This window comes from Oryzias melastigma, linkage group LG10 (assembly GCF_002922805.2).
Source record: "Oryzias melastigma strain HK-1 linkage group LG10, ASM292280v2, whole genome shotgun sequence".
Taxonomy (NCBI): domain Eukaryota; kingdom Metazoa; phylum Chordata; class Actinopteri; order Beloniformes; family Adrianichthyidae; genus Oryzias; species Oryzias melastigma.
The window spans coordinates 22,600,551-22,628,372 of NC_050521.1; the positions used below are offsets into that span (position 1 = coordinate 22,600,551).

Here is a 27,822-nt window from a genome sequence, read left to right on the forward strand (position 1 = left end):
TAATTTTAGAGCGTAGAATCACCTCTCGTCAGCCGGGTGTTAAGTTGCTGTTTAATTTTAGTATGAAACCACTTAAAAAGTGAACTTATACTTTTTAATGTACCTTAAATGCTGGAGATTTACAGCACCCAGTGAATTAAAGTGAAATACATTTTCAGAGCCCAAAAATAGCACCTATAATATGAACCATATAGCAAAAAAAAACCCTATTCTGACAGCTACATTTTAATCTGGATCCCAGGCCACTGTGATGTGAACACTCCAAGTTTTTTTTTTTTTTACCTGTTCGTGCAGCTCGTCTTTACTTTATTCCACCCACACTGGCATGCGGTCAGATCCCTCCTCATCTGAAGCATCACATCTCCACGGCCACCGTGAATACAGCTGTTCAGGGACAGAGCAGGAGGCCGTTAGGATGTAGATTTACCAAAGGAACTCTAGAAAGATTTCTGTGTGATGTAAGAAGACAATCAGAGTTCATGTGGTACATCAGAGAACAACTTGTACAGACAGCACAGAGGAAAATAATGGCAGCAGATAATAACAGAACTGTTACTGCAGTTGGCTTCAATGGAGCGGCGCTCATGCTGGATGTTTGTGTGTGTGTGTGTTTGTCTTTTTTTTTTTTTTTTGCATGAATGTGTGTGTGCATTTGAATATGTGTGCGTTTGCTTTTGTTTGCCTCCACAGAAGCAGAGGAGCTTTACCAGAGGCGGGTTTTGACGATCACGGGCATCTGTGTGGCGTTGTTAGTGGTCGGCATCGTGTGCGTGGTGGCCTACTGCAAAACCAAGTATGTCTTTGGACTAGAGATCAATACACTCCCCCCACACCCAACCCTCTCTCTCCTCCACCCCCCCACATTTATGAAGGACACTAAACCTTCAGATTAACCTCCTGGAAGAAGAAACATTTATAATTAGCTTCTTGCTCGACTCCAGATGCTGTGAGGTGGAGATGAACAGTCAGTTTGATATGAAAGAATCTCCAAAAGTGGAAGAAAAAATGTATGATTCATTGAATGTGTTTAGTGGGGCTAACAAATCTGCAGACTCATGCATCTGAATTTGACAAAAAGAGTATTTTAGCCACATCCGAACATCTGCTTTTGACGCCACCTTTTATTCCCATGGGTTTTAGAAATCCCACAGTTTTAACTTACGGGGGTCCCGATCGAAATTGGGCCCAATTCTGAACCACAAGGTGTATCTAAATCACGTATCGGACATTGTTATTTTATTGTTATTTTAATAAGAGCTCAATATTATTTCAAATAAATTCCTTAGTAGAAATTTGCAGTTCATTAACGAATCACAATATTTTATTGGCATTAAATGAAACACACAAAACTGTTGGAAAAGTTAGTCAAATATTCAGAGATTTGAAGTTTCTGGCTCAAAAAATTCTTAAATAAATGTTTAAAATTATTATTTTTTTAAAAGTGTTCATTGTTTTTAATTAAATTGAGAAATGGCAGTGAGACGGCTGCCGAGAGACCGTCTACAAATTGCAAGCTCTGGGAAAAGCTGAACAAAAAAAAAATCATAGTCTCTCAAAAAAAAAAAAATGCAATGACTACATTTTTACTTTAATATTAGCTTTTCTTAAAAGGATATTTTAATAAAATTATCAAAAATGTGCTGCAGTTCTGAAGATACTAAAGCTACAGTCGTCAAACTTTCTCACATGAATAAATAAATACATAATAAAATATATAAATTAAATAAAAAGATTGGATCTGTTTATTAGGTTTTTCAATTTGTTCTTCTTTCTAATGTATTAAAAAGGATCAGCTTGGGACTAGTTATCGATAAATACTCCAAATTCTGAGTTGGGCCTAAAACTAACATCATGATTGTGTTTTTAATTTTTCCTCTAAAGTCCTGGATCTACACAATTTTACAGCCTAGATATTAACATGATGTTATATTAATTTGGAGTTTAAAAAAAGAAAAACCTCAAAAATAAAAAAAACTTTCTGCATTCCTCACAAACCATGTTTTTGGTTAACTTATTTTTTAAATATATATCAAACCTGTGAAATTGATGCAGAAACAAATTTTATTTCGTAAATCAATGAACTAAAGAGAAACTTTTTAACATCTTCAGTTTATTTTAGTCGACACGGCCGTTATCTCTGTCACAGAGAAACAAAAACAACAGAACTCTGGTCCAACTGCTTCCAAAATAAAAGTTTCACAGCTTATCTTCAGAATAAAAGCTTTACAATTTAACATGAATCAACAGTGCCTAATAAATACAAATATAGACATGTTATACATTTCTTATCTTCTTTCTGGTCATCTGAGAATATTTCTACAACATTCTTATTCTATTATAGCATTTTCAATTCTTTGTTGTTTGATGGTCTAACTAGTTCTAAAAACATCTAGTTTTTATTAGCTAACCATCCTTTTCAAATACCTGAGGTTTTTAGCTACATGATTTCTAATTCAACATTTTTCAGTTCTTCTAATATTTCTTGAGAATAATTTTAGTAGAAAAACTATCAGTCAAAGGTGAAAGGAAACAAAATATTCTTATTAAACGGACAAGTAGAGTCGTTATAAGTTTCTACTTTGATTTTGTACGTTTTCTTTGTCCTTTTGACTTCTTCAGGAAGCAGAGACAGATCCAAAATCATCTACACCAGAACCAGAACCAGTGTGTGGAGCAGCCAAATCGCATGCTGGCAAACGGGCCAAACCACCCCGGGCCCGGTCATGAGGAGATCCCCATGGTGGATGTGAGTCCGAAACCAGTTCGTTCCCCTCTGCAGCCCAGGACACAGAGTCATGTGGAGTTCATTCCACGGCAGACACGGCCAGCTTCTGCTTCTGGAGGAGAACACGTCCTTCATCCAAACTTAGTCGGAACTTTTTGTAAATTTCAAATCCATATTATGGAAAATTAATAATAAAAAGGGGTTTCTTTTCAATTGGAAATGCTACATTAGTATCACATCAAAGCATTTTTAGAGTCTAATATTCATTTTGAAAACTTTTTTAAGCATCAGAATTTAAAAACATTTATAGAGCCAGATTAAAAAAAAAGGATGTTGTATTTTGTGCATAAAATGACGTTTATTATTAATTTCAGCTGCAACATCAACACAGATTAATAATTGCTTTATAATTTAGTTTCATACATTTACGTTTTGGGCTTTTAATGTGATAAATTCTGATTTCATTTAATAGAATCAGATCAATAGATTATTATGTAAAAGGTAAATTCAACTTTTACAGGTAGAAACAAAAATAGTACAAATAAAATGATTCATTTGGTACATCATTACATTTTTGACTTGATTTGAATTGATCATTATTTAGAGACAAGCCACTTTTATGGAACATATTTTTTCTTTTGTCAAACTTTCAGAATGTAGGTCAACAAAAGCCTTTTCTTTAATGGTTTTGTTCTAACTGTGCCACCTTTTCCTTATTTTCTTCTAATTCTGTTAGTTTTGTTACAGTCAATATTTTTCATTTTCATGGTCTTTTTTTAAATAGAAAAGGAGTTTTTAATTTCCTTCAGCGGCAGCTGCTTGCACCATTCCAGACAAACCTGTACTTTTAATTAAATATCAGTGACCTAAAAATAGGAATTTTCCATCACAACGTTCACAATACCATCAGACAGTCATTAATAGTAAAATAGGTGAATCAGCTCCCTCCCTCTGAGTTTGCTCCTCTTTTGACACAGAAAGATGCTGGAGCAGACAGAAGAAGCTGAAACATGAGATGTTTCTGTGTGAGATGTACCAGATTACATTGTGTTTTTGTCTTTCCAGTACATCTCCAAGACCGTCCCAACAACAGAGTGTGTTATCAGCCACGGAGCTGAGGGCGCAGGCAACTATGCAGGCAGTCGAATGTCAACCCGCTCCCACCACTCCACCACAGCCTCACATGCTTCCAGGTATCTGGGTTACCCCCCAAAAATGTTACTTTTGATTGATTTCAGTCAGTGATTAAAAATAATCTAGTTGTGGTTACCAGAGGGTCACATGACTTGAACGTAAGTTAGGCTAAAGTCATGAATTGAATCGACTTGACAAAATCTAAAAAGACTTCCAGCTTAACTCTTGTTTGTAACAGCTGCTGTTTTGCATTTTCAATTTGTTCTTTTGACCAGTTTTTCGTTTCTCTGTTTGCTTTCAGTATTTTTTACAACTTTAATTTTAATATTTTCAATTTTCCTTTTAAGTTTCCCATATGTAGGTCACTTTTGACTTTTGAAGCTATTTTTGAAAATGTTCTTTTATTTATTTACAATCTGTTGTTTTTATTCACTTAAAGATAATCCTGATACACTGCACCTGTCAACCAAAATGGGTTTGCAGTTTGTAGGACAAACGGTCTGAAGAGAACCAACAGAGACTCATCAATGTCCAATTTTGTCCAACACTTCAGGTTGCACAGATAAAGTTCTGAACAATGAGTTATATAGCTAAAGATGCTATGCTAACTTGTTTCCATTGCCTGAAATTTACAGTACACGGCTCAGCAGATACAGTAAAATGGCCATAAAAAGCTTAATTTTGGTGCGATTTTAAAAGAAAAAACGTTTATTCTGACAAAAGGTGTTAATGTTGAGTGCAACAGATAAACATTTCCAACTTTTCTATGAATAAATATATTATTATATAGGAAATGCAATGTATACCTGATGCACGCTTGTGATTTTATTCAAATATAGACACATACTGAGTAATAATTTACGTGCGAAAAGTTACATTCTTGTTTTTCCAGTTCTGTTTGTGCAAATGTAGCACAGCAGTAAATAACCACCTTGTCCTACTCAATATGACCTCCAACTTTTTTTTAAGCAAACTTTATTGTAAACGTCAGTTTCAGTACAAAAAACTGTGCAAAATAGCTATTAATGTACATTGTACATCTATACAAACAGTATAAAATAACATTAAATATGTAATAAAAGAACATAAAATGCCAGGGGTAGAAACAAACAAAAAAACGACATACAGTGAATAAATAAAGTGGGATAAAAAATTGTAAAGTTGATATTTTAAATGATTTTATATAGAAAAAATTTTTTAAGACATTTCATAGCCTTTTGGTTTTTTGAAAAAACTTTGTGCAACAAGCTAGCAAAGCAACTCTAGCCTGTGTAGCTCATTTGTTTGGAATGAAAGCTAACTGCTAGCTCATCAGCTAAGTAACTGTTAGCTGCACAGTTAAATCAATGGGACTGTAAACTCACTGTAAATGCTACATTGCAAATGCAATAAACAGGATTTTGTTGCAGATTTGGGGATTTTTGTAGTGGGACTACATCGATCCCCTCCCACAAACAAACAAAAACAATCAAAAACATGCTTCATAGGTTAATTGTAAATAGTCTTTACGTGTGTGTGTGGTTACCTTCAGTAGCAGGGATAGGCTCCAGCACCCCAAAATCGATTCAGCAGGTTCTAAAGATGGACTCAAAAGGACTTGGACTTAACCTGGGACTTGAGGACAAACACTTGAGACTTACTTGTGATTTACAATTAATGACTCTGGTGATTACTGTATATTAGTTTATATATTAGTATATTATATAATATATTACTTGGCTTGTGTGCAGCTTGAGTAAATCTGTAGATCTGTGAGCCCCTCTTTATATCAAATCAATGCTCGATCTGATTTTTTTTGTTTTTTGTTGTTTCTCTTTATTTGAATTTGTCTGATTTCATCTTTTCGTCCAATCAGACATTTCCAGCATCATTATTTCAAAAATGAAAAACATTTAAGACCACAAATGTGAATTATCTCACAATCTCTGATCTTTTTTGACAGTATTTAGCAGGTGCTTTTGTTTAAAGCAGTGTACAGATTTCTTATAACTGGATGCACGGTGAGCTTGGGAGATTTGGCCAAGGACGCGCTGACTGCCAAACCTGGAAATTGAACCCCTGACCAACAAATTGGCAGACGTGCTCTCTACCCACTGAGCTGCTGTCACCCTGCAAATTAGGATTTATTTGGTTTACAGTTCCTAAACCAAAGTGCTAAATCATGCTACAGATGATCCTTTGGCTGCCTAAACACAGCAAAATGATTTGGCAGGATATGCAGGCGCTGGTATCTGACTCCGTGCTGAATCTGCACACGCTCAGGTCCTGCCTGTAACCTCTCAGACTTGTGTTCACTCGCAGACACGAGGAACGAACGTGGAGCATGGAGCGAACAGACAGCATGAACTCAGACTGCCAGTCGGGGGGGCTCTCCAGCTCTGTGGGAACCAGTAAGTGCAGCAGCCCGGCATGCATGGCGAGGAGGGCCGCCCACTGGGGGTGTGCAGAGGTGGCCGGACCGGGAATGCAGTACGGGGACTCCTATGACTCGCTAAGAGACTCACCTCACAGTGACAGGTAGTGACAACCACTTCTTTTTATTTTATTTTTATTAGTCTGTATTTTCTTTCATCACAATGAAGCTTTTTACTCTCTGTCGACCCCAAGTGGCACACAGGTGTAATGAAAATGTTCAAAGCAGGAAAGACTTACCCCCCCCTCCCCTTTTGACACTAATGTGAAACACTATTGATGAGGCCTGCATTTAATTCAGGACATAAAGATAAATGGTTTGTCTAATAGCTTTGCTTCGTGGTCTCCTTCATCTTCATCCTATAATACTCTTTAAGTTACCCGTCTGCATGCACTTTTGCAGTCTCTTATTTACCACAATGCAATCAGAGACATGAGAAGTAGGGGTGCAGAGGGGGCCCCTACTGGCCAAAGGGTGTAAATGCAAAATTACAAGTTGTTTTCAATTAAAAAAAAAAAACTTTTTATTTGTATACCCTTCAATTTGTCGTATTTGATTTATAAATTTATCAGAGTTGTTTTAATGTTTATCAGAATTTTCTTTATTGTCATTGTCAACGATGATACACCAAGGTGTTTAAAAGAATATATAAAAGTTATAGTTAGAAATAAAAATACAATTTAAATATGTAAATATAAAATATGTTCAACAAGTGCCACTAAAGGATAAAAAGACTGTTCTGGTGACCATAGAGTGATGTAGTTTTGCACTTATAAATAACAAATAACTTATAATTGCACATATATAATCATATGAACAAAATCCATATGAATAATTATATTAAATAAGAAGATTTGGGATATTTCACTTGTTGGTAAGGTTTTTAGAGTTCTCATTTTTAATTTTTACTTTGCATTTCTGAAATTTTAAATCAAACATTTTACCCTAGTTTCTGTATGTAAATATAAATGCTTCCTTCCACAAGAAAAAAACTGTAAAACATTTTAAAAAACATATTTTAAAAAGTTTTTTTTACTGTTTTAAATGTTAAAATAAAACATTTTCACTTAACTTTCTGTCAGTTATTATAGATGTTTCTTTCAGCAAGAAAAAAACCCAAAAACATCTATATAGAGCTTATATATAAAGTTTATTTTGCAGTCTTAAGCATTAAAATAAAACATTTTCACTCTAAATTCTGGTAGTGATCATATGTGTTTCTTTTAGTAAAAACAAAATATAAACATAACACAACATAATATAAATAACAGTTTCTTTTCATCCATTTATTCATTCATTTATCTGTTTGGGACAGCCTTTCCCGTTACTGTTAGTACTTCATTCTGTCAATAGGAGGCGTTGTATCTCTGATTGAAGAAAACATCTCTGATTAATATGTGTTTTTTTGACACTTAAGATCTCAAAAAATTAAGCTTTCAGGCTCCAAATGTCATCATTGCCGTCTGCACCGGAGCGATCTTTGACGTGTTTCACTCTAATCATATTAACATTTGGACATTAGTGATGCTTCGGGTATGGATGTGAGCGTGTTGCTTTAAATTGAAACAGGAAGTGGAAAAAGGCTTTTCAGGAAGTGGGAATTTGGGATGCCGGCGGAGTTGCACCACCCCCTACTGGTGGGGGTTTTTAGAAGACATCAGCAAATTTAGGAAGTTAGATTCATTTGGTCAAATTGATAAGATAAAATAGATTTATTTAAAATAATAATTAAAAAAATCCATCTAAAATGTGATACATAAAAGATATTTGATAATCACATTTTTAGAGGTTTAAACTTTATGTCCAGTATTTGTGGCAACTTTAAAGCCACTTTTAGATTTTGAGTAGTTGCTCTAAACCTTATGGTTTGATGCTTTTCATTTCATTTTATTTTTGTTATAATGAGTCATTTATAAAACATCTTTAAAAATGTTTCATCCTGTTGATTTCAGTGGTAAAAAAAGTTTTCTGGTGCTCTAACAGTCTGCACTTCTTGACGATGACAATTTATATTTGTAATCTTTGCTCCTGTCATAAGACTCCAATTTAACAAGTTTTAGAGTTAAACCTTATTAAAAGCATGATTTAAAATAACAAACAGTTGATATATAAACTGTTTTTGAAGCATTTTGAATATGATTAGGTGTCAAATGTAGATGTTTCTTTCTAGTTTTTTTATGCTTTTGTTTGGATTTTTGGTGACAAAATGAGAAATATTTTGTCAAAAAAAATGACATGGAACAGAAAACAGCTCATGTGTACAAAACTGACACAGAATCATTTGAAAGAAATTAATTTTTTAAAATCATGTTTTGAGCCTTACTGCTAAAATATGTTTTTTTGTAAGTTTTGTGACCAATTTAAATACAATAAAATAGGGTTTCCTCCAAAATATTGGACAAGGAAACTGTATAGGTTTGAAAAATGATGCAGTTCTCTTTTTTTTTTTAAGAGTAAAATGTTACTTCTGGTCATTTTTGTTTTGGTAAATGAAAAAAGTCTAAATACAACACATTTTTCTTAACAGTGCCTTAAAATTCTTGTGGGGCTAAATTTATATTTCTCTGATGCATTTTAATTCTTAAAAGAGTTTTGTTTTTGGATTAAATGGTTCTCAAAGGACCAGAGAAAAGTCCAGATTTGTCTTTAATCAAGGTCAACCACACAGTGAACACATGGAACAGAAAGGACACAGGAAATGCACAAATACAATATTAGATATTCCTATAGGGTTTCTGAATATTTTACATTATTTACCTTATAAATATAAATATATGATCTGAACTGCACTGAAGTCCTGTCGCCTGTGAATGTGTTGGAAATATTGAAAATAATTTTGTTGTCAAAGTGTGAGAGTTTGAAAGAGACACAATGCTTAAAAAGAAGTTGGTTAACTAAAGCACCACTAGAGTTCTAGCCAAGTTGCAGCTGTGTATTTATTTAATTTCTATATGTTCTAACCGTTTACTCTTCCTGTTCAGATATGTTTCTGCGCTGACCACGCCGGCGCGTCTGTCTCCTGTTGAATTCCACTACCCCCCGCTGCCGCCCCAGGTGCCCACCTTCCAGATCACCTCACCCAACACAAGCCACGCCCTCTCCCTTCCTCCCGCTGCTGCCGCCTATCACAGAGACGACAACCAGCCACTGCTCAGATGCCCAGACGTACGTAGCCCCAAAAACAGGGTCACAGCGGTGGGATTTTCTCACAAAACTCTCCGGTTTTATTGTGAATTCCGACGGTAAAGATGATTCACAAATTTGTGATTTTAGGTTTCAGAAAGAGTTTACTCATTTGTTTTTGGCAATATTTTCTTCCAGATCTGTAACTTCTATGCTCAAAGATTTTAACAAATGCCACCATTTAACATTATTGCTATTTAATATAATGTAAGGCTAAAAAACTACATACATAAACAGTTTAAATATTAAGTCAAATGATAAATATCATTGTTTTTCTTTTCCCCTCCAAAAAACATCTTTTTATTTTAATGCTTGTCTCCTGTAATTTTAAAAGCTTTGCTCCAAAATAAAAGCTGCTAAAGATAAGCAGTTTATTTACAAAGGAAAACGATCATAATTTGTTTAATAAAGCAGGTCAGAGCTACATAAAAAGGATAAAACATGGACTCTCAGGTTCCTGAATAAGTGTTCAGCCACTGGTGTTTCTCATACAAAACAGGCGTTCATTGAACACGCCTTGGAAGTTCAACCAGTTGAACTTCTTGGCTGCTAAACAGCAGAAAAATGCTAAACTGTGCATGTAGACCCGAAAAATAGTATTTAAAATGTGCATAGCTATGTGTGAATGTGAACGTTTTGAGCATGGAAGTCCAAAATGCTCATTTATGTAAACTTTTCATTGAAAATGGTCGTTTGAACTTTTGTTGCCAAGGATCATAGCTTTATAGGTAAAAACAAAAAAAAGCTAGCCTTGATCACAAGTCCTAAAGATCAAGTCTCCTGGTGTTACACCTCTGTCTAAACATGTATCCTAAAGTAGAAAAAACCAGGAAGTACCACGACAACTCAAAAACAAACCCAGGCTAAATATAAGACGGGATTTACAGAAAATTATTTACACAAAGACAGCCGAAATACAAAAACCCAAACCTGTAAGGATTAAAAAAAAAAGAAATTAAAGCTCTGTTGCTGGTCCCAACAGATGATGTCCAGTATTTAAACGGTGAGCTGGAGGTCTTTGTCCAATCAGATGCTCTGGAAGAGAGAGATATTTTGGGCCAATAAGATTTTAACCAAAATCAAACAACTTGAAACATTCAAGCTAAAGTATTGGTGTTTAGCTAGAAAAAATAAAGTGAAACTTTCTGCAATCCTAATAAAGACTTAATTATTTTCAGCTTCACATTTTCTGTTTTAAAGTTTCAGAACTCAAAATTTCAGTTAAATCTTTTTTTTTTTGTTTTTTTTGTTTTGAATCTAAAATAAATTCAGGTTTGAAACTTTCAGCCCGTTTTACCGCGTGGGGGAGGGGCTAACACGAAAAATCAATCAAGATCGATGAGGTGTGGTAACCTCAGTCCTGGTGCATTCACTGACTCTAGGAACTTGGAAAATTACTGTCAGAAAATGTCTGTAATGTCTGTACAATCATAGTCTCGTGTTGTGTAAAAAGTAGTTTTACTGCGTCTAAAACGCCGTTCTAGCTAGTTTAAAGCGCCGTTTTGTTTTGTCAAATACGGGCGCCGAAAACACAGCTATGCTTGAATAAAACGGGCAAGACCAAGGAATATTTTATTTGTAGTTGTCCAGATGGATATTTCCAAAGTTGAAAGTGAAAAAACAGTTTTGAAAACAACATTTTGAGCTTTGAAACTTAAAAACAGAGAATTTGAAGCTCAAAATAGTTAAGTTAATATTAGAATTGCAAAAAGTTTCAAACACCAATATTTCAACTTGAATTTTTCAAGTTGTTTTATTTAGGTTTCAAATCTTATTGCTCCTTCAAAAGCTTCAAGGGAATCTGCAAACAAAAAAAGACAGAAAACCTCTCACTCCAGCAGAAAACACAAAAGAAAACAAACAAGGAAAAAATACAAAAGTAGAAAAAAAGAAAAAAAGGACGTAACACACCTGACAATGCATGTCTGATTTAGACAGCGCTCAGGTCCAAGTCGTCCAAGTCCCTACTGACAGATCCAGTAACACAGGGATAAAGACTTTCTTTGTCTTCGTGTTTCAGGATGGAAGTTTGTACCGGCAGCCTCGGCGTCCGCGGCGAAGCTACCTTACAGAGAGCACGGGGAGTCTACCGTCCAGCCCTTACCGTCTGCCCGATGACGAGGCCTACGAGACGACGCAGGAGTACGCCTCTTCACGGGAGCCTATCAGGAGTCGGCGCCGGCCGCGCCGCAACCGCCTCAACGGACACATTTCCCAGCGTTCCGCGGGGCTTCGAGACTACAGTTCACAAAGTTTTAGTCAGTCAGAGGAGGAGGAGGAGGAGGACGAGGAGGAGGATGCTCACGGGGAGAGCACGCCCTTTCTTAGTATGCAGAACATGAACCTGGACCCGCCCCTAACCGCCTCGGGTCTACGCTCGTCGTCTGGCGTGGACACACGGACTCACCGCGGGCTGAGTCGGCCTGGGACGCGCAGCAACGGGCAGGGGCGCGGCTCGCAGTCGCAGCGCTCCAAGGCTGACAACATGCCCCTTTAGGACTTAGCCCCGCCCCCTCTGACAGCCACTCAGACACCTGCCACCCCCTCCACCTTTACTCACTCCCCTTCTTCCAACACACAACCAGTGGACTAGAAACCTGCACCTAGGAGAAATATTTTTATTTTGTATAACAGACAGATATTCTAAACAAATGAAATATTTATTTTCATTTCAGCAAAAATTGTCTACTAGCTAACAGCGAAGACTTTTTTTATATTGGGGGGATATTTATATGTAAAGTTTTTTGATTTACAGCATTATGAGAGATGAAAAAATAAGAGAATTACGTGCCAATTTTTTCACAAGTTAGATAACTAGAATAATATTGTGGTGCCTTTTGCTGTATGCTGAAGTCGGAGGTCCCATTGAGTTTTTGTAGCCTTTCTTATAAAGACTCCTCATTTTTATAGAGACCAACCCTCTTCCTTCCTTTTGCTTTGGATTGTTTTTGGTTTCTCTGATTTGGGATCTTCCTCTTTTTGAACTGTGATCTGTCATCATGCAATATTGATTCCTCCTGTGTAAAAGGTGTCTGTTTACATGAGTGCGATGCGTTTGTTTCACAGGGACGTTTAGCTTCTGAAGGAACCGGACGGAAAAGGGTCCACTGCCTGTTCAGGGGTCATTTCTGCAGGAAGCTTTGAGGGAAGGTGAATTCAGATTCCCGCGTGTGTGTGAGTTCAGGGTGCTGCCTTTACATTGGTGGTGGTCGCGGTGTGTGTGTGTGCCTGTAGACCGTCCGTACACCTCATGCAGCCTCATTTGGATGGCGCCTGTGTTCACCTCGTTGGGTTTGGTCTCTTGTTTGTATGACATGTTCCACCCACCAATCGTCTCGCTGCCAGAAAAGCTCCACTGCACTGTAAGAACCTCCCTCCCTCCGTGAGCAGTCGCTGGTCAGGGAGCTGCTAATCCAAACCGAATCCAACCACTCCAGTTGTAATCCAGCCTGACTCTGGCCTCCCGTGGACTGCCTGGTCCCCCCGTTTCCTATGCCAGCAGCTTAGAGCCGCACTGTGTCTCAGGACTTTCCCATCACATCACAGCCAAAAGAGTCCCTCATCCCAGACCCGGTTCAGTCCCCAGGGCCAGGGCCGCCACCTCCACCCAGTCTGTTGCTTTAAACCGTGGCTCTGATGAACGAAGCTTCTGAGGTGGATTTTTATGTGAGTCGTTGTGTATGAGCTGTCGATGGTATCTAGGGACAAATGTGCATCGACCAAATCTTCGGGAATCCTGCCCCAAATATTAGATCAGTCCTGGTGCCAAAACGTTTAGACTTTTTCGTTAAAAATATCAAACTTTAAAAAAGCTAAATTAATCTGATGGTTGTACGTCTTGTATTACGCAAATGCAACCTCAACTGTAAACTTACTATGAAGTGATGTATTTAGGCCGTCAACTCATAACTAAAATACTCAAAAATCTTCCATAGGATTAAAAGTCCTTTAACACCTGAACTTTAGCTCTGTGTTGACAGACTTTTTGACTGATATGCAATTAATTCTAATGGATTCTAACATGGAGAAATGCAGTTTACTGTAGTGAAGTGTTTACACTCCTTTACTAATGTAAAGTTTTACTTAATTCTACGCTTCAAAATCTGTAATTTCTGTACATCAAAGAACGTGTTATTTTCCAGTCACCTGCGACAGCTCTGTTGCTAAAGGGTCTTCTTTGAAAGCAGACTTTTTTTTTTTTTTACCTCTGCCGGTCGTTAGTGTGTTTCAGGGTAACATTCTAGACAAAAAAGAAATTGAATTCAGCTTTATCAGGATGGAAAGTAGACTGAGAGGACTCTAAGACCTCAACTGAGAAAACTTCACTGCCTTGTTTGGTTCGATTTACTTTCACACTGCTCCTTTGAGAACGGACCAAACCTCTGTAGTTACAACAGATGCTCATTTGGGGGCAGTATTGCCCCAAACAATCACTGTCCAAGAAGAAAAAAAAAAACTAATCTTTTGACTAGCAAGCGATGGAAATTGCCAGCTCATCCTCACAACTAGACTCTTAACGACTTTTTTCAATAATTTTATTTTGGAAACATTCGGATTTACACTGTGTAGCCCTTTAACATCAGAGCTTTAGCTACAGCATTTACTCGGGATACAATGATTTGGTTTAAACCTCAAATTTTGGGTCACGATTTGTTTTGGTTTGATACATAATATGTGTATCATAAAACAACAACTAAAAAATTAAGAAAAATCATTTCTAAATTTGCAAGTAAGAATGAAGAAAATCCTTGTAGTTAGCCTGGTGTACTGTAATACAACACATGCGTTTGAGCGTTTCAATGTAAATGTATGCAGTAGGGAAGCAACAATTCCCCACAATGCGGTTCCACAATGTAATTTCCAGTTTTGAACCAAGATTTGTGGCATCCCTAGTTTTTATGTTCTTTGAACTTTTCAAGTGTTTACACAAAAATCGTAATTCCAATCGATTCTGACGCAAAGAAAAGCAGCTTTGCCCTGATATGCAACACTTTGCAGTAGTGAAGTGTTTAGACAACATAAATCAGCACGTTTATTGCATAAATTATCAAAAAGAACATTTTTTTCCGTTTAATATATATATATATATAGGAGTGCACCAAAATCCGGAACTGCACCAGGGTTCACTTGCAAGTAAACTGAGAGCCTCAATTCTCAGGTAGACCAGAGTTTCCGCACTAGAGCTCAGGTAGACTGCCAAATGAAACTTTAGATTTTAAATGAAAAGCTGTAGTCACACATGCTGGAAGAGGATTGAGGAATTTGTTTATCTGCAACAGGAAACTTTGTACTCATGAATTAGCAAAGAAGCTGTCCTCCGTAGGAGAGTATTCTAGAACTAGAATAAAATTTGAGGACGTCTGTCCAACAGCAAAAGCTTAATCAAAGTGAGAGAATGACAATCAAAAGAGCTGCAGAATTTAGGTCATTATAATTCAGACTTTCTAAAATGCTGAAGAAATCTAAAGTAAACGTTTTTTCAATGATTTATTTGGATTATTTTAAGGAAACAAATGAAGACAAACAAAACAATTACACCGATACTAGAGATGCAACAATTCCCTTCACCACGATTCAGTTCAAACTTTGTTTTTTAGTCACAGGGTTTGATATTAGAACAAAAAAATATCAGAAAAGTGCATAATTTTAATTGGCTAATAAGCAGTAACAATGAAGAAAAACCTTTCCATAGTCTTATCCCTTTGCAAAAAGTTGTCTATTTAAGTGTATGCTAAAAGGAAGGCAGTATAGATATATTTTATTTACTATCTACAAATTGTAATCTTAAAATATTCCATTCAGTCTGATGAAGTATTTGGTATTTTTCCAAACCTACACGAACGTAGTCTTAAACTTAAGAATACTTCATAAAATTTACTTCAAAGGTACTACTTTGTGCTAAGGGATGCTAAGCCTTGTTTAATCTACTAAAACAATGAATATTCTTCCTTCTCAAATTTAGCTCGGCGACTCTTTGACACTTTTAATGTATATATCCACACTCACAATTTGGTTCAATTTTTGTAATTATACAATTCAGTTTTAAACTGATATCTCTAATCTATACGTACATTCATCAAATGATAATTAGTCATGAATTGATTCAAAAATGTAAAAAAAAAAAAAAAAAAGTAAAGAAGGTAAAGATTTTTTTCTGAGTAAAAGTTTTGCATCGTTTTGCCAAAGGTGCAACTGCTTTAATTTTTAAAAATTAAGTAGCAACTACCACTAGGGGGCACTATAAGTAAATAAACACACATATACCGCATTTTTCTGAGTAGGTTTTGCGTTGTTTTGCCAAACGTGCAACTTTTTTTTAATTTTTTTATTTTATTTTATTTTATTTTGCCAAGCATACAACTTATCTGATTTTTTTAAAATTATGTAGCAACTACCACTAGGGGGCACTATAGATAAAGAAACACGCATATACCGCATTTTTCGGAATATAAGTTTTGCATCATTTTAGCAAAAATGATGCAGAAAATTATATAGCAACTACCACTAGGGGGCACTATAAGTATGTGTGTTAACATTTGCTACTGACCGCAGTGCAGAAGAACAACGAGCACCGCTAGGTCTAACTCTGGGCTTGATGGATTTGTGACACAAATGATGACGAATTGAATGGATTTAGTGATTTGAAGAGTTTAGTTGACTTGTTAGCACGTTCTTTAAGCTATCCCTATAATTGTTTATATGTTACGCTAATATGCTTTATTTCTGCGATGTTTAATTAAGTTGTTGTTATTTATTCCATTATTATGATTTTCCTTTCAAGATTAACCCTTTAGCGCTGCAGCTCCAGTGTTTATGCACTTTGATTTATTCTAACTTTTCAACCGTCAACACGATCAATGTGATTCCAGTAGATTCCGAAGGATAAAAGCGTCTTGTCGGAATCCACTGGAATTACGTTGATTGTGTTAGTGGTTGAAAAGTTATGATTTTGTGTTTAAGCGTCACCGACGACACCTCAGGTGTTAAAGGGTTAAATATTTGGTCTTCGTGTATCGTACATCCCTTAAATCTTACTCACATATGACTTTTTCTTCCTTACGATGCATTTTTTTCGCTGTTCCGTGCGACTTATACTCAGGAGCGACTTATAGTCCAAAAATACGGTATATAAAAACATACACAAGTATAAGAACTACTTGGAGCTGAAGCAGTTTCATTAAAAAATGTAATATTTTAGCTTCAATTAAAGAAGTGAATCTATAATTGTTTTTTAAGTAAGCAAGGAAAGGACCAAAAACCGATCATAGGTTGCATTTGCTTACTACTGAGACCTGCGACAGTCGGATTATTTTTGTTCTATTTTACCCAAAAACATGATCTAAGAGGAGAAGCGTCTCATTTTTGCCCACAATTGTATCATGGCAGACACCAGGAATCCTCCAGTGGCACTAATGAAGGCACAGCCTCATCAGGGGAACAGAACCGGAGCTAAAAGAGCACATTTACTTTATGGGTAAAACGATGGTGTTAAAAAAAAAAACAAAATATCTGATTACTGTATTCATTTATTTATTGTTTATTGTCTTGCTTTTTTCGTGATGACTGTACACCCCCTTCATCCTCGTGACCTCCTCATCCTCTTCGGATCTTCGAAAAACAGCCAGCGGATGAATCTAAAGTCCCACCTGGAGTGCATCAGACGGCACGCCAACGTGTCAAACCTTTAGAGACCCTTCCAGCTCACTGAGGAAAATACTGTGTCCGATAAGAAAAAAAGAAAAAAAGACGTGTCCTTTTTCGAGTTTAGAGTTGCTTTCTTTTTTTCACACAGGCGATGCATGGATCACTCGTATAGAAAGTATCTTAAAAACGGCAAGACGCCCCTTTGAAATCAGGGGGGAATTGTATTAAAAATATAGAAAAGTATTTGGGTACTTGGCCCAAAGAGCTGCCTAGTTCTGTCTTATTATCACTGTAATCAATCTGGGATTTTGCAATGTGGAAAAACCTAAAGTGAGGATAGTGTGCTTCTAGAGATAGTCCAGTTGTTTATGATCCTGCCCTCTTTCTCTTCGACCTGCACTCTCAGCTCACCTGTTGCATCCATGGTCACTCATACACTGACGTGCACACACAAACACACAAACCGTTTGATTTTTCAAGAAGTTTGTCTTTTTTACCCCCCTTTCCTCTGTCCCCACTCTCTCTACCCCTTCCTCTTCTCACCCCATGACCTTCCTTCCCTCCCTCCCTCCCTCCCCCCTGCATGTCCTAGTGGTTACTGGTAGTTGGAGTGCATGGAGCAAGCAAAATTGTTTTTCCACTCGGTGAAAAAAAAAAAAAGAAATAATAATGATAATAAATTGAAAAAAATGTGTCTTCATTTTAAACATTCAGCAATAAATCCCCTTCTTATCATGTCCACCATTCTTGGAATATGCTAGAAAATTTTTTGCAAGTTTTATCCCAAAAAAAACAAAACAAAAAAACATACTACTTGTAAGAAGAAGAAGAAAAATCTACAAACCACCCCTTCATATGAAAAAATAAAACTTTATTCCTACCATTTCAGAATAATCCTGTCATTTTTATATATAAAAAAAACTTTCTTGTTTGCAGATTGTGAGCTTTTGTGTTGTTAAAGACGATCATCTTTGGATGTATTGTCAGTGTTCTTGGTAATTATTACTGTATTTTTTGGACTAGAAGTTGAAATATAAGTCACAGCAGCAAAAGAAAAAAAATGTACAAAAAACAGGACGAAGAATGGACATTTCATCTTGAAAGGCAAATCAAAGTAACAGAATACATGACCTTAATGCATGCTTCACTACCGTATCGCATTAATGATTATTTAGCTTCATGAAGAAGGAGGAATCTAGTATATTAGCGGAACATACAAACAATTACCCCAAACCCCAAGTTCCATGACCGGAGTTTGGGCCACTTAGGAACTGGCCTTTGACTGCCACCCAAACAGCATCTCACCGCCCCCTTCTGAGCTCTCTGGCAGGTGCTGGACCTACTGAAGGGTGATCCCACGTTGCTCCTTTGGGTTTGACCCGACCAGGACCCGTGGGAGAAGCCACGGCCACCAGGCGCTTGCCTACGAGCCCCAACCACAGGCCTGGCTCCAGGGTGGGGCCCCGGTGTTGTTTCAGAACAAGCACCTTCTGTGCTTTTAGTAAAATTGTGTTCAATGTTTTTCTATTTTGGCTGCTCCCTTATTTAGAAAAGTTTTCCCTTTTTTTTTTTTTTTTTTTACGTCAAAATGTTCCAGGAAATTCTGTTCAGATATTTGCATGTTATTTTTTTTCATCCCTTCAAGGCAAAACTTTTGGGTTGCAACTAAAGCAGGAAATGAAAAGCAAAAGTGCTCATTAGATATGTAACTGGTTTAAATGACATTCAAAACATCAAGCTTTACAGCTTCGTTATTGGTTTTGTGCAGCCAAAAATGTGTTATTTTATTTCTTACAGTATTTGTTTTCAGAAAAGTTGTCTTTCCTGTTACAAAGCTCAAATGTATTATTAGTCAGAACAGATCCATTTAACCAGCACACTAACTATTCAGATTCTTGTTTTTTTAAAGGTTTTTATTTACTTTATCAGAGGTCCCCAAACCTTATCTTGTGAGGGCCATAAAACTTTTTCCTTCACTGATGTTAGCTTGATGCTAACAGAAAAAGTGTTAACATTTTTAACATAAGTGGAATAAAACCACCTAAAAATAAATCCTAATAATTTCCTGAATGTCATCAGAATTTGTAACCAAAATAAACAAAAATCAGAATTTCAACATTTTGATCAATTTAACATCCTGACTTATTTCCTGAGGCACAAACGTGATGCCTTCTCGTCCATCGCTGGCCCCGCCCCCCAGGTGTGTCATGCTCAGGTGAACCCAGGGCCGCTGATCACCTGAGCTCACTGGAGAGGGAGAGCTCTGCTGAGTGGGACAGTTGGCTGCAGAGCAACACCTGCACCTCCACCGCGCCGCAGGGGAAAACCGGCACCACTTCCCCAGACACTGACCCGCACAGGTGAGGACAACAGCCCCCACCCACACAGTAAAAGTGTGATTATAATCTGGATGGATCAGACCAGGTGTGCACAAGGAGGGGCTTGAGGCTGTTGGATTCTGGTGTTGTATAGTGTCTTTTTTGAGGAAGTTATTGTAATCATTTGTGTTTTTTCAGGAAGTCAGATGATCTATATACTTCTTATACTCTAGTACTACTTTTTTGTTTTGTAAGGCTTTTATTTTGCTGAAACCTGAACTAATTTTTGTTTTTTGGTTATTTGTGGTGCACCTCACACTGAAGCTAAATGATCTGCTACACTTAAAAATCATGTAAATATTAGTATTTTTTTAAATGATATAAAGAGTTTACTTGATCAGCATCACCTGCCTGCATATCACTTTCTTTTTTTCTCTTTAATTTATTATTATTTAAGCATCATATCAACCTGTTGCCTGATTTAATCTGATCTCCACTCATGAAAGCTTTTCTTTTTTTTTTGTTTAGAATGAAAAGTTCAGGTCAGACTTGAGTTAAATCAACTTCTCTGAAACTGGACACTCTGTGTATGGACTCGTCACGTAGCTCTGAGTCATTATCTGTTACAAACTGACAGTATTTTTCTGTTTTCTATCGTGAGCTTTGAACACATTTGTGTGTTTTTGCATTAACCTGGATTATGCAAAAGAGACCTTTAGGGGTCTTTGAAGATTTTAGGACCGTCCTCTCTCCGGCACTTGTTCTGTCGGTGAGGAGGGGGATCCAGTATTTACAGTCTAGAGAATTTAAATGTGTAAATGTGATGATTATTGTAATTTAGTTTGAACGAATAAAATGAAAAAGACATCATAAACAGAAATATAATAATATAAAAATATCTAATAATAACAGACAAAATGCAAAGTAAAAAATTGGGTTCAAATGAAGTTTAAACCCCCTCTCTAATCCTCTTTTAATCTACTGTCAAAGCGTTCTCAAAGGCCTTTTAATCATAATTATGCTAATTTTAGCGAAAAGCAAAAAACTTGAATTGTTTTCCATGACAATAGTTTTTCCAGAGAGGCAGCAGAGTTGTCTCTGAGTTTTGGGTGCGACCGTTGGCTTGGAGTAAGCCTACTTCAACTCCCCATCATCCATTTGTTTTAACCTGTTACCATGACAACTCCAAGCTAAAGTGACCAGTGCAGCAAAAATGGTGACAATAGCAATATTGGTGCAATCCAGCTGAACACTTTCAAACTAGATGATAGCTCGGGCGAGGAAAACAAAGACTTTAATGGATCCATTTGTCTGCAAGTTGATGCATCAGAATGGAGCAGAGCAGTTTAAAAGTTCAGATGTTATGGATTTAACAAAAGTTTTTCAATGCTGGTTCTTATGAAGAACTTTGACTCCTGCGACAGAATCTCTTCAAAAGCAAGAAAAGGTTAATCAATCAATACAGACTGTAAAGATTAAAAATAAAACTGTGCAGTTTTATTTGTATTTGTTGCACTTCTGTCTAAAATTGAAGATAAAATACTTTTCTGATCCCAACCCCCCAGCAGCAGTATAGAGGCTTTAGTCTGTACATGGGGAAAAAAAAAGAAAATGTGAGAAGTTACAACAGAAATCAGCAGCAGTCATGCAGCTTATCTCTGCCACAAGGATAAAAAGTTCAACAGTCTATGGTGTGAGGCTAGAATGATTTCCTGTAGCAGTTGCTGTGGCAACCACAAGCTTCCTGTCTTGCTCCGCCTCTTCTGGCCCTCGCATTCTCGGGTGTACGTGAGGACTAGCGATATGAAGGAGTAAAAACAACATAATCATAATAAAAAGAACCCTGGGAACGCTTTTACAATAGCTCAAAAAATGATTAGAGTGGGACTTTAAAGGGACTCGAACTCTTATTGTGGCGGGACATGGACCTGCAATTAAAACGTGACAATTGTCAGTCTGTTTTACCTCTAAAAACTGTTTTTTTTTTAAATTTATCTGATATTATGCTTGGGTTAAAAGGCGAAAAGTCTATGTAGGTGCACAAAAATATGCATTTTGGGCTTTCATGTTTAAAACATTACATGTAGCTACACGAGTTTTGGGGCTCCATGTACAAAAACGGGCAGCCATTGATCACACGTTGAAAGGAAAACAAGGACCAATCAGGGACTTGGATTTGGTAGTGAGGAGCTTCTAATTCTTGAAAATTCAACATGAACAATTGAGAATTGGGGGACAGCTGGGAAGAAGTTGAGGTCTGCAGCCAAGACCAGCCAGAGGCGTGGTCCACAACCAAGAACAGGAGCACAGGCGAGCCCTCTGGAATTTGAAATCGGAAGGGAATGGGAAGAGGGACAACACATGAATTGCACTGCACCAAACAGAAGCATAGAGAACTAAATAAAGATAACTAAGAATGAATAGAGATTGTTATTGAGTTTTAATTTGAAAGAAAAAGTCTGGAGCAAGATTTGTGAGATTTCCACCACTTCAACGTTTCGTAACAAGCCTCTTCAAACTGTAGGTGGCGGACATGCGCGAGTAAACAGTAGAAAAAGAAGACGCCCCTCCCTGCTTGTGCAGTGTGAACACCATACACTGATACATGTCACACCGGGTGTGAATGTAGCTTCAGAAGTCTGAGCGCTCCTGCTGTCCTCATGGGACCTTTAAAATGACTTCTGTAAAGTAACAGAGATTTCACAATAAAAGTTGCTAAATCGTTCTATTCTCGGTATGATTTGCCTCCATTTGCGTCTTAATTGTTGGGGAAAAATAGGACTATTTATCTTCTATTGTCTAAATCAGAGCTTTAGGGAGACCTAACACCTCACCTGTTTTCCAGCGCTCCCTTTCCCCCTCACTTGCTGATTAGCTGACTCAGGTGTTTCCATGTTCTGATTGACTGAATTCCCCTGATGCAGATAATGAGTAACAAGAAGTTCAGGAAGATGATTAGCTGCATACCTGTGTGCTTAACAGAAGTTAATTTATTATTATTTTCTATGTGTGACATCAAACTCGTCCAGTTCAGTTCTCTTATACCATCAATGCTGCTGTCTCTGGAGGATGTGAAAGAAGACCAGGATGGAGGCAATACTCAAAAATAGAAGTCACCCTCTACATAAGACTTTAGCTTCTGCAGGACTGAAAGTATCCATTATTTTATCCTGGCCAATATAAGATTTTATAATATCTCTTGGGAAGCATTTCAAGTATTCATTTACTTATCCCAGGAGAACCCAAAAGACAATTTCTTCTGGGCTTTTAAAACTAATTTTACAATTTTTGGGTCATTTTTGGTTGTGCAAAGCGTCCAAGACAGTAAAAACAGAAATAAAAAAAAAGTATTTGTATCTATTTAAAATGCACAAAAATGTTCCTTTCTGCTCCAAGTCTGCAGGATTTTTATCCTTGCAGTGTCTCTGCTTCCACTCGATAACATTTTTATAAAGTACCGTAATCATTTTAAACATTCATAGAAATGTAGTTTTTTTTGTCCTATAGTTTTTGAAACAGACAAAAATGTGAAGTCAGACCAGTCTAAATTATTATTATTATTATTATGTGTTATCAAAAAGACATTTTCCAGCCCTGTGATTTGTGTAAGGATCAGGTATAGACTTTAAATATCAAATCACATTTCTAGAAACCATTGGTTGCTTAGGCCACTAGGGGGCAGCATAACCCCATTACTTTCTTAGAAGTTAATTTCTCTTTTTTCTATATTAATTTCTTTGACAAAAAATGCAGTGTATAAGTTTATGAAATTCATCAATCATCGTTTTTTTTTTTTTTCTTTCTCAGTTTGTTGCTTTTTCGGACAGTGACCCCCCCAACCCCCCTGCAGCTTTTTGCTCTCCATTGGAATCTGTTAAAAGCCTCTGCATTCCTCTCTGATTGGCTCCTCCTCTTTTGCTGCTCTTTCTACACTGACATCATAACGTTGCATTTCTTGCTCAGTGTGAGGAAATTACGCCAAAAACTCTGCAAAATACTCGACTATTATTTAAAAAATACTCCCAGGACAGTTTTTCTGCTGTGGAACCATCTTGACTGAAAGGAATTTAAGAATTAATTTGGAATCAATAATTCTCAAAGTTTGGTAAGGTTTCAAACCCAGCGTGTGAATTATAGGGTGACAGATTTAGATTTCAGCTGAATTGAATTTCAATCACCAGGCTGTCTGTCAGTGGGTGTGTCCCTCCTGACCAGTTTCCACACCTGCAGCGAGTTCCTCCACCTTGTAACTTTTAAACACCTTTGTGAACAGAACATGATTTGTTTCTCTGTCAGGGGATCGGACGGAAGGCGTCAACAAGGACTACTGCACCTGTAAACAAGGATCAAGTCAAAAAAGACACTCAGGTAAGGAAAAAAAATTCACTTTCGTTGGTTTAATAGAACATTTTTTAGATGTTTGGGTCCATTGGGTCAGAAAATTGAGCATTTTCTTCACCTTCTGCCTCAAATGTTCAACGTCTACCTCATAAACTTTTCTGTTGCTGCTACGATGAAGTGACAAAATTAATATATCATTAAGTGCGATGAAAAAAATGCTCCGATTTGACAGCTAGAGTCTGTAAAACGTGGTATTGTGAAAGTAACGGCTTTTGTGGGTAAGCCCACAGGCTGTTTCAGGGTTTCTGTTTGTATCTGCAACCACATGTCTCAAAAGTAAGGTTTTAGTTTCATTTCCAACGGAAATTCAGGTTTAGAAGTACAAGTTGAAGCCCAACTTTTGACCTTTTTCTTTTCTTGTTTGATCCTGATTTTTCACAAACGTTAGAGTTCCCAGAAAAACATCTTTCACTCAAACTGCGTGATCTGTGCGAACTATTATTCTTAGAGTATAATTAGCTGTTACACACTGAGGTGTGTGAAATTTGTTCTCTCCACGTTTGACTCATCCTGTGGGGAGTGGTGCGCCGCAGACACGGCTGCACTTGGGAACCATTTGGTGGTTCAACCCCTTAAGGTCGAGCGTCAAGCATTTTGAGAGTCGACTGTGGATTTGAACCTCCTAGTCTCAGGGCAGACACTCTACCACAGGGTCACTGTGACGTTGAACTCTCATTAATTTGTAAATTGAAGTCCTTATTGTTTATTTAAATTTAAAATACTCCTCCAAAACTTTATCATTTTTGTTTAGAAGTTTAAAAAGATGATTTTTGGTTTCTTAACTCTGTTTCAGCTAAATGGCCAGGCACTACTGTGGACTGCGTAACCTGCTGATCTGTGTGTGCACGCCCTTCTGCTGTCTGCTGCTGCTCTTCACCTACGCTGCTATCACCATAAGTTTAAGCCTAAACAGGGTTTCCTCACTTCCCAGAGTTCTGGTAACGTACAACCCTCGCTCTGTGCTCCCCGAAAGTCGAAAGAACGTGAGCCTCCCTGTGGTTCCCACCACTTTCTGGGAGCACCAAAGCAGCGCCTACTGGAACCAGCTCCAGAGGGGCGTGGACGGTCACTTCAACCCCATCCTAAACACGAAGAGCCGGAATCGATCGGTGACAGTCCACTTGGATGATTCCTTACTCAGGAAAAGTTTCTTTGAAGCAATCAGGATGGATCACATGAAGAAGAAACGTGAGGAGCTTCCGCCAGCCATGCAGAGATACGTCAGTCACATGCAGAGGAGGAGCTACCCCATCCTGATCCAGCCAAACGGAGCGTGTGGAGCCAAAGCGAAACATGAGGAACGGACGCCTCTCATTCTGTTCGCCATCAAGTCGTCAGAACTGAACATCAAGAACCGACAAGCCATCCGACAGACGTGGGGTCAGGTGGGATGGGTGCAGGGGCAGAAGAACAGCAGTAACGAAGAAGAAGTAGGAGGATACGTCCGGAGGGTGTTCTTGCTCGGCAAGGAAAACTCTCAATTCCTGGGAACGGACTTGTCTCACTTGCTGCATGCGGAGAACAGACGTTACGGAGACATCCTGCAGTGGGACTTTGAAGACGCCTTTTTCAACCTCACCTTGAAGGACGTTCTCTTCTGGAGCTGGTTCTCTCGCAACTGCGGTCAGACTCTCTTCGTCTTCAAGGGAGACGACGACGTCTTCGTCAACACTCCCAAACTCATCTCCTACCTCCACGAGGAGCTGAAGAAACCGCAAGCGAGGATGAAGGAGTTCATGGTTGGAGACGTCATAGGAGATGCGATGCCGATCCGATCAAAGACCTCCAAATATTTCATTCCGGACAGCTTCTACAAGGGCATCTACCCCAGCTACGCGGGCGGAGGTGGGGTGGTGTATTCAGGCCAGCTGGCCCGACGCTTGCACCACATATCTAAGACCGTCCACCTCTACCCCATCGACGACGTCTTTGTAGGGATGTGCATGCGCCGCCTGAACGCGCACCCCGTCCATCACCCCGCCTTCCTCACCTTTGACTTCCCAAGCACTGAAAAAGAGGAGCCGTGCACCGACCACACCGTTCTGCTGGTCCACAAAAGAGGCCCGGAGCAGCTGCTGGAGATGTGGGCCGAGTTGAACAGGACCCGGACGCAGTGTCGGGACGTTCCTCTGCGGGCCCCGGTTACAAAGAAACCCTAAGTGGAACCATGGCGACCTTGTGGTCACGTGGTAGCCATCCTGTAGAACTCTAAGGGATTAAATCCTGACGGTTTTTATCTCCTACATCCAACCTGGAACTACATCTGCATGAACAGCGAATGGAGAAAATGACGCCACCTATAGTTGAAAACTGGAACTTTTTAAGTCTTAGTTTACAAAAACTGCACTGCAGCTCATCCATGTTTATTAATGTATATACTCTTGTAAATTAGTGGTTGAATTTTTACTTTTTTTTTATTGTTCTTATCTGCTCTTTGGTCAAAATGCTTCAGAATTTTCAGATAGTAAAAATAATTGACTTCATGCTCCTTTTACAGATAAAGTTTATGAAAAAAAATAAAACAATTTATTTATAGTTTGTTCAGATTTTTATTTAATAGAAATGGAATGCTTTATCGTCATCATAAAGGAAGTAAAACAAAATTGAAGGCGGCCATCATATCGAGGTGTGTCGAGGCTTATAAGAATAAAAGACAATAATGAAACAAATATGTGCGTGCAAATGTCAAGGCAATTTATTATATTTGTTTATTTAAGGATCCCCTTTTGTCTTTACCAATGTGAAGACTATCATCGGGTCCACTTTTATAAATAAATGCATTATTTGAAAATTTTGAATAAAATGACAAAACATTTAAGAGCAATAATTTTCTTTATTCAAATTATTTAAAACTGAAGAAGAAAAAAAGAATGTAATTAATTTCACAAGAAAAAAATCTTCTAATTGGTTATATAATTAGTTATGTAACGTCATTTCATCATGAATTATTGACTTCTGAAGATGGATTTCTTTAACTACTATGACTACCATTTAGTTCTGGAGGGAGCATGTGTGAGTGCATACATTTGAATGCATTGTACACTCAAACCATATATGTTATAAGTAGTCGATAACGGTAAAAGCGAGCTGAACCAATTTTTAATCAAATTAATTTTTTTAAAGAAGAAATGATAAGTTGTTTTTTATTTTTATTTTGTGATAATAAGTTTAACTTTAAGACACTTAAATGTATTTGTCCAGTCTGTGTTTATTCTTCACGAGTGTTTCTTTGTTCACCAAACCCTTTTTACTGACAGTCATACTTTCAGTGAACACTAGGGGGCAGTGAAGCTGAGCTGAATCTCCTGGTTCCTCATGAGGGTCTGTTGGACACAAATCTCTAAAAAAAACAGACATTAGAATTCAAACTAAATTCAAATAATCAATGTAAAAGAGATGCAGGGAAGGGTGAAAGAGCCATTGTGTCGAGCTTACTTCTTATTTTAAATGTAAAAACGGACTGAAACTTTCTATTGTCTTTGACAAACGAGTTCAGAATCTTGTCTGATGGGTGATTAAGCTGGGACGATCTTTCACTCTTCAGGACAAAACAAGTGGACAAAACATCGGGAATTGTATTTTTAAACGGCAGAGTGGATGTTTGTTATCACCATAAAGACTGTTTCAGGTGCATGAAGCTGCTTAAAACTGCATTCCTGGGTATTTCTTTTTTAAATAATGTAGGATCAGGAGCAGAAAAAAAACATTTGAAAAGCTCTCAGTTAAATGGGCAGGTCAAAATAGATCCCTTTACGTATTTATCTGATCTGGTATCTGGCTCAAAGTTTTACGGCTGCATAGTTCCAATGTTACTTGTTGTTTTTGTTGCACAGCTAGTGTTGGCTTTGGGTTGTGAGGGGCTGTAAGCTAGCAGGAGAGTTTGTAAACCTGTAGGGATGATGGGATATCAGCAGAGGGTTACTACCGTGCTAATAGTCCTCCCCACAACTCTGAGGTGAATTTCTGCCCCATTGCAGAAATTATGTCCTAAAAAAGATTTTTAT

General features: G+C 37.6%; 2 protein-coding genes across 5 annotated transcripts in view; both read left to right on the plus strand.

Annotated features, from left to right (window-relative positions):
- Positions 1-17,759, plus strand: part of nrg2b (neuregulin 2b) — a 68,103-nt gene extending 50,344 nt beyond the window's left edge. For all 3 annotated transcript variants that reach the window (XM_024283000.2, XM_024282999.2, XM_024283001.2), the window contains 6 exons: positions 691-793; positions 2,620-2,746; positions 3,791-3,918; positions 6,161-6,376; positions 9,254-9,437; positions 11,476-17,759. In XM_024283000.2, coding sequence (XP_024138768.1) covers positions 691-793; positions 2,620-2,746; positions 3,791-3,918; positions 6,161-6,376; positions 9,254-9,437; positions 11,476-11,952 — 1,235 coding nt within the window. In that variant the 3' untranslated portion in view covers positions 11,953-17,759. The remainder of the gene's footprint in view (positions 1-690; positions 794-2,619; positions 2,747-3,790; positions 3,919-6,160; positions 6,377-9,253; positions 9,438-11,475) is intronic.
- A 1,496-nt stretch (positions 17,760-19,255) lies between these two features.
- Positions 19,256-26,594, plus strand: LOC112152999 (N-acetyllactosaminide beta-1,3-N-acetylglucosaminyltransferase 2). Of its 2 annotated transcripts, none has more exons than XM_024282860.2 (3): positions 19,256-19,459; positions 23,714-23,785; positions 24,612-26,594. In XM_024282860.2, exon 3 carries the CDS (start codon positions 24,616-24,618, stop codon positions 25,975-25,977), a length of 1,362 nt encoding a protein of 453 aa, XP_024138628.1. In that variant the 5' UTR covers positions 19,256-19,459; positions 23,714-23,785; positions 24,612-24,615; the 3' UTR covers positions 25,978-26,594. The 2 variants fall into 2 exon arrangements, with proteins under 2 accessions (XP_024138628.1, XP_036069759.1); XM_036213866.1 differs by lacking the exon at positions 19,256-19,459 and adding an exon at positions 23,504-23,522.
- Positions 26,595-27,822: the final 1,228 nt, after the last annotated feature.

Excerpts from the sequence above, each read along its gene's own strand:
- LOC112152999 (XM_024282860.2), top strand. The coding sequence starts at position 24,616 with ATGGCCAGGCACTACTGTGGACTGCGTAACCTGCTGATCTGTGTGTGC.